The sequence below is a fragment of the Heterodontus francisci genome, chromosome 2 (assembly GCF_036365525.1).
Source record: "Heterodontus francisci isolate sHetFra1 chromosome 2, sHetFra1.hap1, whole genome shotgun sequence".
Taxonomy (NCBI): domain Eukaryota; kingdom Metazoa; phylum Chordata; class Chondrichthyes; order Heterodontiformes; family Heterodontidae; genus Heterodontus; species Heterodontus francisci.
In genome coordinates this window covers 100,005,643-100,023,966 of record NC_090372.1, presented here as the reverse complement: position 1 = coordinate 100,023,966, position 18,324 = coordinate 100,005,643, and the positions used below count along the sequence as shown (strand labels likewise).

The following is an 18,324-nucleotide window of genomic DNA, read 5'->3' as shown; positions in this document are numbered from 1 at the left end:
AATAATTACACAAATCAGCATTCAGGAAGCAATAATCAAGGACACATCACTTAATTCTAACACAATAAATGAGAAACATGCTTTTCTAAGATATTGTAACTACAAAAACTATGCTTGTGATCCTACATGTGATCTGCAAAGGCACCCTGCCTTTTCTTGCCCTGTCTCAGCTCTGTGTACTGGACCCTTTCAGCATTCCTGATCTGCGCAACAGCCTGTCCTGATCCATGCAACCATGCTTTCTCATCAGGAGGCCCCCAATGCTAGCGCCGAACAAACTCAAAATTGTTCATTTTGTCTCACGACTTGCTGTGCATTATGGACCTTGTGCATTGGAGGTAGAACCTGTGAAACCACCAAAAGTGATGGTGGCAACTCATCCAAGACATTCATATTGAAACACTTTCAGCTATGTTATAAACTTGATTCATGCTGGTTTCAAACATACTTTTTCAGTCTTCTGAAAAGGAGAGCCAGCTTTTTTAGATGGGACAGCACTTGATCAGCAAACAGATAAGTAAGTCAGTTAGCATTTATTTGTTCATTTTGTCTCACCACTTCATGTATATTATGGACCTCAGGCAAACATATTTTGTTTGTTATCGCTTCTGTGAAGCGCCTTGGGACGTTTTACTATGCTGAAGGTGCTATATTATTGCAAGTTGGTGTTTAGCTCAAAGTAATTACTAGCACTGGTAATGCTGATGTATCACCAAGATTTTCCTGCTTACAAACAGTTTTAAAAAAAAAGATAATGAGCTGCAGATCCTTAACACTGTGTATTGCTAAAGTACAGTTAACTGCAAACAAAAACTCTCAATTGACATCCTCTGTGATCTTAGCAAAACTCACAGTCTAATCAAACGAAGAACTTTTAGATGTGCAGAAGCACAGGCAAATTCTACAAGTAGGCTTCTTGCTGAATCAAGCATAGCTGCCATGAAAAGTTCCGAGAGGCATGTTACAAGCACACAGCCTTGACAGACACCTTGGACAGCCGTTTCCACAGAGCTGGCCTAACATTTTAAATGCTGGTATGGTTAAAGCATGGGTACATTAAGGTGAAAGATCACTCATACAGGATGCGTATGCAGATTTAAAGAAAAAAATCATGATGCAATTTATGCACCAGATTATTTTTAATGAAATGGGAAAAAATTATGAACATTTACAAATTAAATGAAAACTTAAACAATATTTCCATTGCAGAAATACATCAGAATCAAAGCACAACCTAAGATTCCATACAGAATCAAATCTTTTATGCTTGTATCCATAATTATTGCTGAATACAAGAGTTTAAGAAAGCACTTACCCATGAAAAATTGTAATGCAACATTGTTCATAAGAATACTGTCTAGGGGAATTGTGCAAAGTTTTCCAAAGTTCGCAGCAAGCTTGAGCGTATCTACTTCCTGCAGATTAAAAGAAGTGTAATTAGCAGCTGAAAATTTGCCAAACAGCGAAGTTTGAGTAATGTTGACTCAGCCATACTCTCATTAAATCTTGCAACAGTTGCACAAAGTATATTGGAAGAACAGTAAATTCAAATTATCAAAGGACATTACATGCAAAGTAACGTGGAATTTTTAATAGGCCACCTTACAATGCTGGTAACTGGGAGAAAACATGGGAATGGAGGAGGCGGGGAATGCATTTTTCGTGGTACCATTCTGGTCCTCAGGATGTTCCAGTGTTTCAAAGCCAATCATTTATTTTTGAAGTTCTGCCATTGTTGTTATGCAGGTAATTAGCTTGGTTAGATTCAAATATGTTTGCATGCTCAAATAAAACCCAATTACATGAAATAAATCTTCAAAACTGGTACAGTTTTGGTCTCCAAACCTAAGGATGGATATATTTGCCTTAGAGGGAGTGCAATGAAGGTTCACTAGATTGAGTCCTGGCATGAGGTTATTTTCCGATGAGGAGAGATTAAGTAAAATGGACCAATACTCTCTGAGGCTTAGAACAATGAGGGGTCAACTCATTCAAACATAAAACATCCTGAAAAGGCTTGAGACGCTGTTTACCGTGACTGGAGAACCTAGAACTGGGGAATTTTGTTGAGGTGGCTATAATCAAGGTTAAGGGGTCGGCCATTTAGGACTGAGATGAGGAGAAATTTTTTCACTCAGAGGGTTGAGAATCTTTGGAATTCTTTATCCCAAAGAGCTGTGAATACTCTGTCTTTGAGCATATGCAAGGCTGAGGTTTAGATTTTTGGATTCTAAAGGATCAAAGGATATAAAATAAGGTGAAAAGGTGAGTTGAGGTCAACGATCAGCCATGATCTGACTGAATGGCAGAGCAGGCTTGAGGGGCCATGTGGCCTACTCTTGGACATATTTCTTATGCTTTTATGTTCTCAAAATTCCTCCATCACCACCAATCTGGGCAGGATGAGGGAGGGCGGGAATTGGGGTAGTACCTGACTCTTGTCCAGATTTGGAGTGCTTAAGGAAGGGAGGGGGAAAAAGAGGAGGGGAAGTCATCACACTTATTTCAATCTGTGCACCCCCCACCCCTGGCATGTTACTATTATAAGCAGCAAGATAATGTGTCTGACCAGAAATACCAGCAGATATGCCTCAGGTTTTATAACATGATTCACAGATTTACGAATTTTTGTGGCAATTATTTCACTTCAGATACAAAAAAACTATACTGCTGCAAGGTAGCTTCTGCATAGAAATGCATGGTGCCTCAACATCAACATCCAGTAGATAGTACAGTTTTGTGGACCCAGTATTCCACAACTACCGTAATGGCCTTTTACATCACTTACAGGCATTACAGGTAGTAGATAACTGCAAACACTTCCACAAAGAATTTTTCATCAAAGTATTTTGAAATGGAATGGTATTTGTATTTTGTAAGATATATACATAAAATAGCAATATTCTACAGTACATAAATGGAACTATCAAAGAATTTTATTGTTACTTAAATTAATTTGGTACTATATTAGATATTAAGCTTCTCAGACCTCTGGAATGCAAACATTCAATCAGTTGGGTAGTGCTATTTGACAGAGATATCTGCCACTGCCAGAATGTGGCTTCTTTTTCTTCCTCTCTTCATATTCAGTAATCAAGATGATTACAGGTCTCCTTCACTTCCTTACATTTACATCAATTCATACCTTCCATTTCTGCCAAAAAGCTGTGTTACAGATAATTTGTCAACTTGGGCAAACATGCACAATATATTATTACTGCTGTTGAGAAAATAACTTCCGATTCCAGCAATATAATTCAATCCATTTCACATACAAAAAAAATGTTGGAAGTGGCCAAGATCCACAGAACAGACCTACTGATCTTTACCTATGTTGAGGTAAGCATTGGAAGTTACACACCAAAATGAGATACTGATAAATCACCTAATAATGTCACTGAAATACTAACTTTCATAACCCATTTAAGCATGCACATGAATAATGTGTAGTCCATACACAAAATCCTTGCCCAGAATCTGTAAAAGAGAGACACCATTAGTCCAGCCCTTTATTAAATCGGGAATGTGGCTTTTATTCCCAGTTAAGGATGGTATTGACATTAAAGATGAAATTTCATATGCAAAAATTTTAGTGATGGAAATAAAAGGTATAAAGAGATCGTGAGTAAGATGATGCATCAAAAGGGTGCATATGACAGATGTCAGGTGGATAATACATTTGAGAGCCAGGCTAAATATAGAAGGCTCAGCGGGGAAGTGAAAAAAGAATCAAGAGAAACAAAGAGAGAGTATGAAGAGAGACTGGCAGTGAACAGAAAAGGAAATCCAAAAGTCTTCTATAGGCATAAATAAATTTCCCACACCCTGCCAAGTCAGTTTAAACCCTCCCCAACTACACTAGCAAATCGCCCCACAATGCCATTGGTCCCCGCTCTGTTCAGGTGCAACCCACCTGGCCGCTACAGGTCGCACCACCCCCCCCAGAACCGGTCCCAAAGTTGCAGGAATCTAAAGCCCTCCCTCTAGCACCATCTCTCCAGCATCCATCTGCACTATCCTCCTATTTCTATACCCACTTGTGCACGGTACTGGAAGTAATGCAGGGATTACAACCTTTGAGGTCCTGCTTGCTAGTTTCTTTCCTAGCACCCTAAATTCTGTCTGTAGGATCTCATTCATCTTTCTAGCTATGTCGTTGGTACGTTATGAACCACGGCCACTGGCTGTTCACCCTCCCACCTCAGTGCTCTGCAACCACTCAGCTGACATCCTTGACCATGGCACCTCGGAGGCAACATATCCCAACCTGGATTCACATCTCCGTCTCCGATGCATCTGCTCGGATGATGCTACCTTCCATGACGGTGCTTCTGATATGACCTCCTTTTTCCTCAACCGAGGATTTCCCCCCACTGTGGTTGACAGGGCCCTCAACCGTGTCCGACCCATTCCCTGCACCTCTACCCTCACCCCTTCCCCTCCCTCCCAGAACCGTGACAGGGTTCCCCTTGTCCTCACTTTTCACCCCACCAGCCTCCATATCCAAAGGATCATCCTCCGCCATTTTCCGCCACCTCCAGCGTGATGCCACTACCAGTCGCATCTTCCCCTCCCTTCCCCTGTCAGCATTCTGAAGGGATCGTTCCCTCCGCGACACCCTGGTCCACTCCTCCATTACCCCCACCACCTCGTCCCCGTCCCAGGACACCTTCCCCTGCAATCGCAGGAGGTGTAATACCTGCCCATTTACCTCCTCTCTCCTCACTATCCCAGGCCCCAAACACTCCTTTCAGGTGAAGCAGCGATTTACTTGTACTTCTTTCAATGTAGTATACTGTATTCGCTGCTCACAGTGTGGTCTCCTCTACATTGGGGAGACTAAGCGCAGACTGGGTGACCGCTGCGCAGAACATCTCCGCTCAGTCCGCAAGCAGGACCCTGAGCTTCCGGTTGCTTGCCATTTCAACACTCCCCCCTGCTCTCATGCTCACATCTCTGTCCTGGGATTGCGGCAGTGTTCCAGTGAACATCAACGCAAGCTCGAGGAACAGCATCTCATTTACCGATTAGGCACACTACAGCCTGCCGGACTGAACATTGAGTTCAATCATTTCAGAGCATGACAGCCCCCCATTTTACTTTCATTTTTAGTTATTTTTTCTTCCTTTTTTTTTTAAAACATTCTTTTTTACAATCTTTTTTTTGCATTTATTTCATTTCATCTTTGTTTGTTCAGTTTGCTTACCCACCGTTTTTTTCAGGTTTGCACTTGCTGCTGTTCAATATTCAGTGTATTTACACCTAATCTGTACTAATGCTTTGTCTTTCAACACACCATTAACATATTGTTTGCCTTTGCTCCGTGACCTTTCGGTCAGCTATGTGGCCCCACCCCCACCTCACTTGCTTATAACCTGTGACTTTTCTAATATTTGTCAGTTCCGATGAAGGGTCACTGACCCGAAACGTTAACTCTGCTTCTCTTTCCAAAGATGCTGCCAGACCTGCTGAGTGATTCCAGCATTTCTTGTTTTTATTTCACATCTGGGACCACAGAAATGCTGATCAAAATCCCTATCACTATTAATTTTCCAAGCTTCTTCCTTCCCTCTGCACAACTGAGCCAACCGGGCTCACAGGGGCGGCACAGTGGTTAGCACCGCAGCCTCACAGCTCCGGCGACCCGGGTTCAGTTCTGGGTAATGCCTGTGTGGAGTTTGCAAGTTCTCCCTGTGACCGCATGGGTTTCTGCCGGGTGATCCGGTTTCCTCCCACAGCCAAAGACTTGCAGGTTGATAGGTAAATTGGCCATTGTAAATTGCCACTAGTGTAGATAGGTGGTAGGGGAATGGTGGGATGTGGTAGGGAATATGGGATTAATGTAGGATTAATGTGGGTGGTTGTTGGTCGGCACAGACTCGGTGGGCCGAAGGGCCTGTTACAGTGCTGTATCTAAATAAAACCAGGGTCTGGCTGCACCCCCCCCCCCACCCCCCCACGAGGAACCATCACTCTCACCAGTATTCAGAATGGAATACTGGTTGCAGAGTGAGATGCACTCAGGGACTCCTACACAACCTGCCTGGTTGACTACCTGGTGCTCATCCATTCCCTCTCTGCCTGCATACCCTTAAGCTGCAGAGTGACCACATCTATAAACGCGCTATCCATGCAACACACAGCCTCACAGATGTACCGCAGTGACTCCAGCTGCTGCTCAAGCTCCGAAACCCAGAGTTCCAACTGCTGCAGCTGATGACACTTCCTGCACATGTAGTTATCCAGGACACGACAAGCTGCCTGGATTTCCCACATAGAACAGGATGTGCATCCCACGGGACTGAAGTGCCCTGCCATATGTCTATTTATTAGACTGTTAAACTCACCAATCAACTGCTTCCCTTGTGCTGATATCACTTTACAGGGAGGTTAATATTTGAAAGTGTGAAACACAATGTGTTTGTAATGAGCCAGTTGAATGTAGGATCAGACATCATTAGTAACAATAGGTAGGATGCCACTATTATCTGCAAGCGGGCTTAGCCTATCCAAATTGATAACCAAAATTGATAATACAAGTTTTTCCAAACAATAAAATCAGTTTATCCATTGCCAAAGGTAAAAAAAAAAAGAATTTGGGTGATTGTTATTCACAGAAAGCCTGCAGTAAATATAAAGCTGTTATGCACAAACCTAAAATACTGCAGTGCAGCTATGGACATATCAAAATAAATTTCAACACAGTGTAGATTTTCTTTGGCTAAAAATCAAGACCAACGCCATTGTCTATGATCCCACCACAAATACTGTATGCTCACCACGGATTCCATCACCCCTCCCGGCCAGTTTCAAGCTGAACCAAACTGTACAAGCACTGCGTCCTCTTCAACTCTGAGCTGAGTTTCAAATCTCATATCCTCTCCATACAAAAACTACCTCCTGCACCTCAGTAATACTGCCTGCCTCTATCCCTACCTCAGCCCAACTGTCAATGTAACCATCAGACGTGCCTTTATCATCTTCAGATTCAATACACTCCTAGTTGGTCTCCCATCTTCCACCATGAACTCAAGCTCATTTAAAATTCTGCTTCCCATATCTTATCTCGCACCAAGTACCATTGGAAGGTCGTCACTGAACTACATTGGCTCCAAGTACCTACCACCACAAATTTAAAACTTTCATCAACTTTAGACCATTTTAATGCCATGCCCCTAACCATCTCTATACCTCTTCCAGCCGCAACATCTATCAAAACTCTCTGATCTTCTTCCTCCAGCCTCTTGTGTACCACCTTCCTGTCACCTCACCAATGAAGGCTGTGCCTTTAGTAATCCAAATTTCACATTTTGGAATTCCCTCCCTAAACCCCTTTGGCACTCCTGCTCCTTCTCTTGAGGATCAAAACCCACAATGACCGTTCCTAATTTCACCATCTTTGATTCAGCATCCATTTGCCCTAAAACCTCTGTTAAGCACTTTTGAATGTTTTCCTGTATTAAAAGGTGGTAAATAAAAGAAAGTTTTGCTGTACATTATTACATAAACTGGATATAGGATTATGTGCAATTTAATTTTTAAAAATTCTTTCTTGGGATGTGTGCGTCGCTGGCAAGCCTAGCATTTATTACCCATTCCAAATTGCCCGAAAAGGCCATGGTGAGCAGTCTTCTTGAACTTCTGCAGTCCATGTGGTATAGATACACCTGCAGTGCTAGTTTTTTTTCTGTAGCTGTTTTATGCAACTGAGTGGCTTACTACAGCACTTCAGAGGGCAATTAAGAATCAACCACATTGCTGTAGATCTAGAATCATGTGTAGACCAGACTGGGTAAGGATGGCAGATTTTCTCCCCTGAAGGAGATTAGTGAACCAGAGGATTTTACAACAGTCTGGTAGTTTCATGATCTTTATTAATGAGACTAACATTTTATTCCAGATTTATTAATGAATTGAATTTAAATTCCCCAGCTGTCATGATGGGATTTGAACTCATATCTCCGGAGCATTAATCCAGGCCTCTGGGTTAGTAGTCCAGTAACATCACCACTCTGTTGCTAATGCTGATGTACTGGAGAAACTAGAGAGAACAGCAAAAGTGACTTCAGGAATTATGTTCTAAGTTATGGGCAGAGACTCAAAGTCGACATGTGTTTGTTTTATAGCAGAAAAAAGAAATCTGGGTGGCAGGAGGTAAGAAGGATTTTAGCAACACAATCCAAGTTTGTGAAGTACTGAAAGGCACATAAGGTGCATACAAAAGTTTGAAGGGAATGTATGAATGTGGAATAGGTTCAAAATTAACAAGTCTCAAGCAAAAGATTGAAAATAGTAGAATGTCTTTCCTGCCCTACAAGTGGGCACATGGAAAATGTTTCCAACAAAAGCAGTTGAGGCTGTGTGCACTAATACCTTCAAAGAAAATTGCACAGCTATTTGTTGGAGAAAAAGATAGAACATCATAGACATGATATTCTGTGACAGTTTTTCCAGTCTCTTGTCACAAGTGTCGGAGAAATGGCAAAGTTGTCCATTTTCAGCCATTTACTTGGAAGCTCCAATTGATAAAGAAGATATTGCAGGAGACCAGAAGGACCTCCACAGAAATTCATGGCCAAATGTTTTAAGTATTGACTAAAATGATCAAATACAGCACACGTCAAAACACTCCTCGTTTTAATTAAGGAAGGATCTTGCATCTGAAATGTTCCAACTTGTCTTTTTTTCCCCAGACTAATCTTCTGTGCATTTTCAGCAATTTCTGTTTATATTTCAGATTTCTGATATTTGCAGTTTTTTCTTTCTTTCTCCAATACAACTGGTGTTGCTTTTTGGGAGCAGTGGGGGAGGCAGTTTGGCAGCATCGTCAGGTAGGATTAAGTAGTGGACATACATACTTATCCTAAATTCTAACCGATTAATTTTTGGGATAGGAGATTTATATAAAACCTCCATTCACAAAATCACAGAATTGTTACAGTGCAGAAGGTAGCCATTTGGCCAATCGTGTCCGCACCAGCTTTCCAAATGAACAATTCACCTCATGCTATTCCCCCGCCTTCTCCCCGTAACCCTGCACATTCTTCCTTTTCAGATAACAGTCTAATTCCCTTTTGAAGGCCCTGATGGAACCTGCCTCCACCACACTCTCAAATAGTGCATTCCAGATCCTAACCACTCGCTGCATGAAAAAGTTTTTCATGTCGCCATTGCTTCTTTTACCAATCACTTTAAACTTGTGCCCTCTTGTTCTCGATCCTTTCATGAGTGGGAACAGTTTTTCCCCCCATCAACTCTGTCCAGACACTTCATGATTTTGAATATCTCTATCAAATCTCCTCTCGGGCTTCTCCTCTCCAATCTATCTTCATAACTGAAGTTTCTCATCCCTGGAACCATTCTCATAAATCGTTTCTGTACTTTCTCCAATGCCTTCACATCTTTCCTAAAGTGTGGTGGCCAGAACTGGATGCAACACTCCAGCTGAGGCAGAACTACAGTCTTATGGAAGTTCAACATAACCTCCTTGCTCTTGTACTCTTTGCCCCTATTAATAAAGCCCAGGATACTGTATGCCTCATTAACTACTCTCTCAACCTGTCCTGCCACTTTCAATGACTTATGCACAGAAACACCCAGGTCTCTCTGCTCCTGAACCCCTTTTACAATTGAACCCTTTGTTATATTGTCTCTCCATGCTCTTCCTACCAAAATGAATCACCTCACAGTTCTCCACATTGAACTTCATCTGCCGCTTGTCTGCCCATTTCGCTAACTTGTCTATGTTCTTTTGAAGTTCTACACTATCCTCCACACAGTTCACAATGTTTCCAAGTTTCATATCATCCTCAAATTTTGAAATTGTGCCCTATACACCAAGGTCTAGGTCATTAATATAGATCAGGAAGGGCAAGGGTCCCAAAACTGACCCCTGGGAATCTCCACTACAAACCTTCCTCCAGTCCGAAGAACATCCATTAACCACTACTTTGTTTCCTGTCACTCAGCCAATTTCATGTCCATGTTGCTACTGTCCCTTTTATTCCATGAGCTATAATTTTGCTCACAAGTCTGTTGTGCAGCACGGTATCAAATCCCTTTTGAAAGTCCACGTACATCACATCAACAGCATTGCCCTCATCAACCCTCTCTGTTACCTCTAACTAACTTAGGAGTTTTTTGAACATAATTTTCCCTTAACGAATCCGTGATAGCTTTCCCTAACTAATCCGCATTTGTCGATGTGACAATTAATTTGGACCGGAATTATTGTTTCTAGAAGTTTCCTACCACCAAAGTTAAACTGACTGGCCTGTAGCTGCTGGGCTTATCTTTACACCCATTTTTGAACAAGGGTGTAACATTTGCAATTCTCCAGTCCTCTGGCACCACCAGAGTCCAAGGAAGACTGGAAAATTATGGCCACTGCTTCTGCAATTTCCACTCTCACATCCTTCAGTATCCTTGGATGCATCTCATCTAGCCCTGGTGCTTTATCAACTTTAAGTATCGACAGCCTATCTCATACCTCATCCATTTTAAATCCTTCTAGTGTATTAATTACCTCCACTTTCACTCTGACCTGGGTAGCATCATCTTCCTTGGTAAGAACAGATGCAAAGTATTCATTTAATACCTCAGCTATTCTCCCGGTCTCCATGCATAAATCCCTTTTTGTTCCCTCATGACAGCATTGAACAATGCATCCATCTTGTAACATTCTTGACTGAAGCAGGCAATTATCTGCAATTTTCTTCAGCTATTAATGCACTTCTGTTTGGCCAACAAATAAAGCTTTAAAAATTCACCCAAAGGAACAGAATCTCCCAATCTCCTTCAAATTATTAAAATATGCAATCTAAAATGATGGGAACTTCAGCTTTAAAGCATAGAATAGTACAGCACAAAAAGGAGGCCATTCAACCCATTGAGTCTGTGCCGGCTATTTCGAAAAACAATCCATTTCATTCCACTTCCCCACTTCTCTAATATGTCCGCCATTTTTTTCTCCTTCAGATATTTACCCAATTCCCTTTTGAAGGGTACTATTGAATCGGCATCAACCACCCTATCAAGCAGGCATTCCAAATCCTAACCACTTGTTGCGTAAAAACATGTTTCCTCATGTCGCCTCGGGCACGTTTGCCATCACTTAACCGGTGCCTTCTGGTAATTGACCCATCAGCCAATGGAAAGAGTTTCTCCTTATTTATTCTACTTAAACCCCTCTATCAAACGTCCTCTCTGCTCTAAAGAGAACAACCCAGCCTCTCCGGTCTATTCATGTAACTGTAATCCCTTATCCCTGGGACCATTCCAATAAATCTCTTCTGTGCCCTCTCCAAAGCCTTCATTTCCTTTCTGAAGGGCAATTCAAAAGCATTTAATAAATAAATCTCAAGAGAGAAAAAGAGTTACCTTTCCTGAGTTTAATCTCTGTATTCTTGATTCACAGACTTTCTTCACAAACAGTAAACTGTTTATCTGATTCTTTATCGTACTTATATCTGAAAATAAAGTTGCAACAGTTATGCAAAACATGGTTAACTCAACTCAGTTTTCTAAATTCTTACTATTTAATACATTTAAGTATTGTTTCTAAAATGATTATCGTTATTATAAATATAAAATATCTCTCTCTCTCTTTGGCCTCCTTATCTCGAGAGACAATGGATACGCGCCTGGAGGTGGTCAGTGGTTTGTGAAGCAGCGCCTGGAGTGGCTATAAAGGCCAATTCTAGAGTGACAGGCTCTTCCACAAGTGCTGCAGAGAAATTGGTTTGTCGGGGTTGTTGCACAGTTGGCTCTCCCCTTGCGCCTCTGTCTTTTTTCCTGCCAACTACTAAGTCTCTTCGACTCGCCACATTTTAGCCCCGTCTTTATGGCTGCCCGCCAGCTCTGGCGAACGCTGGCAACTGACTCCCACGACTTGTGATCAATGTCACAGGATTTCATGTCGCGTTTGCAGACGGCTTTAAAGCGGAGACATGGACGGCTGGTGGGTCTGATACCAGTGGCGAGCTCGCTGTACGATGTTTTGTCCATAAAGAAGGGACGCACCACCCTCACCACTGCACCTCCCCCCCCCAACCGAAGCCACAGGAAAGGCGCCTCATTTTCCAAGGACAACACATTGTACAGCGAGCTCGCCACTGGTATCAGACCCATCGGCCGTCCATGTCTCCGCTTTAAAGACGTCTGCAAACCCGACATGAAATCCTGTGACATTGATCACAATAAAATATATTTTATATATAATATACAATACACAAATATATTATATAATGACAGACTGACAGAAACTCAAAGCTTCAGTCACATTCAGTATGGACACTAACAGTAATTTACTTGAAGGTGTAACTTTATAAACTGGAGAGTTGTGTTCCCACATAAAGGAGCTGGATTTTGTTCCCAGCCCGACGTCAGGTGATCAATTGGCAGATATCCATTCACCACAATCAGGAAGCAGGAGAGAGTCTCTGAATCACAACTGTTTTATTCTCAATCCACAGTTCAGTACAAATATCAGTTTGCACTCCTCCCTTCTGGACTGACGCCCTACCCAGAAGTAACTCCCTGACTGGGGAAAAACCCAACCCTTAAATACAAACTGCAATGAGCATCATCTGCTCTCTATTAACTCTGAAGTCCTAGTTAATTAAAGGAAACTGCCAGGTTCCGTGGTGGGGGTGGGGGGGGGGGCCGGAAAAATCGGAGCTGCAACAGCCACCACGGAACCAGACATTGGGATTGCTGGACCCGATCTTCCCGGGGGTTGGAATAGGCTGACATTGGCCTATCTCGCCCAGAAGCCAAATAAGGGCCTCTTCTCGCTGCCAGACCTTACCAGTGGTGGTGGTGCCTTGGAAAATGAGGCGCCTTTCCTGTGGCTTCGGTTGCCTGGTGGGGGGGGGGGGGTGGTGGAGGTGCAGTGGTGAGGGTGGTGCGTCCCTTCTTTATGGACAACTCGTGGTCCATGGACCACACCCCTAGGAACCACTGTACACCCACCCCCTCCCCCCCAGGACTCCCCCTCCCCCACCATCCCTCACCGGGGCCTTCCAGACCAGCCCCGGGGACCCTGTCTCACTTACCTCAGGTCTCAGGTTCCAAAGCACCTGCTGTATTGGCAGTGCCCTCCGCTCCCAGTGGTGCTGCCGATACTGTTGAACTGCTGGCCCCGTGATTGCCCTTGGGGGCGGGATCCCCATCCTTATTAAGTGCTAAACGGCACGGGGATCCTGCCTCCTTAAACTCTGAGTGCAAAAGACTGGAGGATCGCTCCAGGGGTCATAAAAAATGCAAGGCGGGGACCACCCCCCCCCCCCCCCCCCGCACACACATTCCTCCTTTCAGCCTGGCACAGACAGCCCTGCGCCTCCTGCATAAAGTCCAGCTCGAATCTGGGGGTAAATTGTACCTTGAGAGTTGTTTATAGGTCCATATTTGCAAAGTTATTTACTCCTGATATTTAAGATTTATACATTCCAAATATTTGAACTCCTGTTCAAACCTAATAAAGTATTCAGACAAGTTCTACAACTGAGGCTGACCTAATGGCTCAAGCATCATTTAAAGTATAGCATTTTCATCTGGTAGAGAGGAAAATGGTTTGTCTAAAAATTCCTGGAAAATAGTGGTTTTTCATCTACACACTACAAAATTTAACGTGCTGAATCTGGTGCTGCAGAAAGTGAGGGAAAGGAATGCCCTAATGGCACTCTCCACAGAAACAACTGCTGCAGCAAGCCTAGAATCACACAGTCGACAGGATCAAGATTGCCAACACCACTCAGAGAATCAGAACACAAATTCACAAGAAAATGGCAGGCCTGCAGAAAGTTGCCACATAAGATTTGTAAGAATATGTAGAAGAGAGTGAAGACCAAGGCTTCCTCCAGCTCAGGCCTAGTACTATACTTGTCATATCTTCTCCCTCTACTCACTGACACAGTCAACCAACAAAATATCCCACAAAAATCCAGCACTGCAATATACATTGCTCTGTGGCTGTTTTCACCCAGAAATATACTGCTTCATCATCAATAATTTGAAGTTTTGTCAGCGACAATGACAGCTAATTACTCATCATCTTTTTTTTTTTTAGAGATACAGCACTGAAACAGGCCCTTCGGCCCACCGAGTCTGTGCCGACCATTAACCACCCATTTATACTAATCCTACACTAATCCCATGTTCCTACCACATCCTCACCTGTCCCTATATTCCCCTACCACCTACCTATACTAGTGACAATTTATAATGCCCAATTCACCTATCAACCTGCAAGTCTTTTGGCTGTGGGAGGAAACCGGAGCACCCGGAGGAAACCCACGCAGACACAGGGAGAACTTGCAAACTCCACACAGGCAGTACCCAGAATTGAACCCGGGTCGCTGGAGCTGTGAGGCTGCGGTGCTAACCACTGCGCCACTGTGCCGCCCCTTCATGCACAATACCTAGCTGCAGTTGCATCCTCATACCTGCTGCCTCCTTGCAGTTTGTGTACATATGGTGGGCCATCTTATCAAGCAACAAATGCATAAGTCATACAGGATTCAATTAGTCTCAGCTTGAATCCCATCATTGCATCCAGGTCAGTCCAGTTGATCCTGGCTGTATGAGAGCTGATCTTTAATAGGAAAGAGAAATCACGTCTTGGGAATTGTTAAAAATGGGTGTTTGTTATAAGGAGAATTTGTTATAAGGAGAATTTGTTATAGGAAACCTATACAATAGACAGCAAAATATTGCTAGGAGTGTGGATGAGCCCACCAGCTGTATCTGCAAGCCGCACAGGTAGGGCTGTCTGCAATGCAATTTATTATGGAGCATATGGCAAACAAAAGGAATGTGCAACAGAATACTCTGTGGCACAGGTTCTAAGTCCAGTTACAGTATCATTTATGAAGGTTCAGATTGCAGCTTCAGAGCCCATCAGCTTCAATCCCAAAGAGGTTTCAGCATAATAAGACCAAATGGAAACAGCCTTGAGGGTTTCAGAAACCTTCTCCATTGCAGATCAGTGAACATACTGAGGGAACAACCTGCAATACCCAAGTGATTTTTGTAAGCATGGAAGCTGACTCAAGGCAATACCACATCTAGCCTACCCAATTACAGTGATAGTAAATGTGCCAGAAAGTAGATGGGACCAGCCAATCTGAAGCAATGGCTGTGACTCAATCAACTGTGGAGTTCTTAGGCACCAACAGGAGGTGGTTATGGAGCCCCTGAATACCATCTGGCTTCAACTGAAACCTAACAGCTAGGGAATACACATGAAAGTCAAGGTCACAGATTTAGTTTTAGGAATTACACAGTGCATCAGCAATTATGGGATCACTGCAGAAAAGTGCATTAACACAGTACAAACTAGGTCGACTGGTTGCAAGTCATTCCTTCGTGAATGCAAAAGAAAAAGCTCTGGCACACCAAACACTGGACAATGCCGTTACCTGAGAAAGTGCAGAGTAGAGTGCTGCAGGGACACTTGCAGCCATTTCTTTGTTAAAAGGGAAGATCAAGAAGTTAAATAAATGCATCTTGGACAAGGACATGGGATTCACCAATCTTCCTGGTTACACTGTTGTTTCTGCACCTGCATTTATTTTGGCACCCGTCTGCACCATCCTCCGGTCTCAAATTGTGAGCTGGTCTCCTACTACTGCTATCACTCTGGTGAATCTATGGCTTTAATGCACTTTCTACAATGGGATGCCCAAAATCATACACTATCCATTCCACAAACTTATATGTCCATCTGAGGTCTTTTATGGTCCTCCTTGCTGTGCGACAAACATACACACACCCCACACTAACCCATGGGGCACACCACTTCAAACCCTTTCCAATGAGAGACATATCAATTAACTCTGTTTCCTGTTCATCCCCCAAACTTTACCATGTGCCTACATTTCCTCTTGCGTTTATACATATATAAAATATATATATGAGTTTTTATAACATGCCTTCTGAAAATTCATATATATTACTGCCACTGCATTACCATTGCTTCACCACCCACCCACCTTAACCAATTGTTTGGCTCCAAAAGTTACGGATGATTAATCGAACAAGACACCCTCTATTCAGTACCTTGTTCTACTTGTAGTCAAGGGAGTCATTACTTATTGTTCGATTGTAGCCTCCAGCAGAATGGGATATTTTGAAAGCTAAGCAAAACCAGATAAAATTAGATATTTACCATCACCAGCTGTATCTAAAGATCGAAGATACTGTAGCTCCTCTGCTGCTCTATCCCTCACTGCTTCTAGTTCTACGACTTTGTTGCTTAATTTGATAATATTCAAAAAGGCTTCATAATTACAACTGGCATCACGGATCTGAAACAAATAAGATTCTTAGCAATTTCAAAAATTATCGCATCAAATTAGAGCTAATTTGATACAAAGTACAAATTATAACATTGAATATCTAAGAAAAGGCACAGCTAAAAATGATTTTAAAAAACCCAAGTTAATTTACAATGCTTAGTAAAAATTCACTTGATTTTTCCACATGTTTTTGTTTTCAAATTTTCTCCTGTTCCTTTACCAGGAATTATTCAAATCAGGCGCCATTCTCCAACCTAGAACACAGGACTGAAGAATGTTCCCAGGACATCACCAGTAGAGTTTTGCACCTATTGGCACATAACTACATTAATTTCATCATATCTCATTTTTTCCAACAGAAAAGAACATTTGGGGTTCTATTTTTCTTCTAAGCTTTCTCAAGCTCATACATGGCACATAGCTTTTACCTATTGTCACGGACATATTATTTTTCTCCTCTGATTAAAACAGTGCGCCTTTAAAACAGGGAGAGAAGTTTTGGATTTTCTGAGACACAGTGTGCCAGCGGCATTTGTTATTCAAGGCCAGAGCAGGAGAGAGAGCGGTCACGTGGTATAATGTTTCGATTTGAATTTGTGTAAAACTGGCAAAAACCAGTCTGAACCAGATTCACCAGCGAAGCATACTGAAGAGAAAAGAGCTGTCCATTCTCTCTCAGCAGAAATTCTATAAGGAGCTACAGGCCAAATTAATTGCCGAAAGAGGAAATAACCCTTTTAAGAGACCATTTGGTATTGCTGAAGGAACTGTTGATGCCTGCTGCCAAGAGCTTGAATGCCCTTCAAAAAAAAAACCAGACTGCTTCATCAAATCCAAGTGAAGACTTGGAGTAGCATTTGATTATTTCCATATTAAAATACCTCATACCTCAGGAATGTAACCCACAAAGACTGACTTATTTATTTATTCTTAAGAAACAGCTAATTTTAAAAATACCACTTTTAAAAACGATTAACTACTGTTATTTTTGAGTGTATGTGTATGAATGGGGAATTCAGATTAAAATAAGAAGTTATAAGGTCTTTAGACATAGGTTTATCTTAATACTGTTTAAGATTTAGTTTCAATAAATAGTTAATTTGCTGTTGTCTAAAGATATTTGGTTTGGTCTGCTTTATTCTGGGGGTTACTACCGTGTTTAATTTGGCTGTTTTCCTGTTGGGTGGAAATCTTTAATAATATGCCGCGAACTGTGCAGTGACGGGACTGAACTGACAGTGCGCTGCTTCCGCTGCAGTCATAACACCATCATTGCCAGTTTTCTCCAATGAGAACACATAATTACTAGAATCTTCTCATACATATTCCTCCTGCTCAAACACATGATTTTAAAAGGTATACTTTAAATCAATATTATAGAGAAAAATATGCTTTCATAGCACATAACTCATTGCTCAAAATGCATTAAGGTTGCAATGGATTAATGAATCCTGATATCAAACTTACCATCCATATAATATACTGATTAATGTAGTCAGGATCACTGAGCTGGTTGATTAATGGAAGAAGAATTCCTTTTGCCAAAGTTTCCTGAAAAGTTAAAATATCGAACCTATTAATACGTCTGAAAATTACACATCTTATAAAGTATATAGCATGGTTAAGTTTCCTGGTAGCCAATTGAACATCCTCGCTCAACAAACTATGCAGTAAAGGCATCCAAGTTATTTATCTGTATGAGTATCATTAAGCAGCAACATAAAACAGAGTCAAGTTTATATATTGAGAATAGTGTTTAAAATAGAAAAAAAATCCAAATGGAAACTACACATTTTGAACAACTATTATCTTAAAATTCAGAGAATGAGAACTCCTTCAATTATTTTCTTGTAGTAACTCAAAGGTCTCAACTAGTTATTTTTATTTACCACAGCCCTTTATGATAGTTCCCACTTGAACAGTCAGTTGGATCAGTCAGCCCCTCTCCAATAGATAAGGCGAAATAAACTTTGGATAAATGGCTGTGCCTGGAAAAATACAGCTGCTCTTTGAAGCTGAACTAACA

The 18,324-nt window shown here is 42.0% G+C and overlaps 1 protein-coding gene across 2 annotated transcripts in view; it reads right to left on the bottom strand.

Annotated features, from left to right (window-relative positions):
• The window catches only part of LOC137346020 (sorting nexin-13-like), a 128,476-nt gene that overhangs the window by 97,095 nt on the left and 13,057 nt on the right, over nt 1–18,324 (bottom strand). For both annotated transcript variants that reach the window (XM_068009320.1, XM_068009327.1), the window contains exons 3-6: nt 17,766–17,849; nt 16,169–16,307; nt 11,380–11,468; nt 1,316–1,415 (exon numbers count right to left, since the gene is read on the bottom strand). In XM_068009320.1, the coding sequence (XP_067865421.1) occupies nt 1,316–1,415; nt 11,380–11,468; nt 16,169–16,307; nt 17,766–17,849 (412 nt within the window). The remainder of the gene's footprint in view (nt 1–1,315; nt 1,416–11,379; nt 11,469–16,168; nt 16,308–17,765; nt 17,850–18,324) is intronic.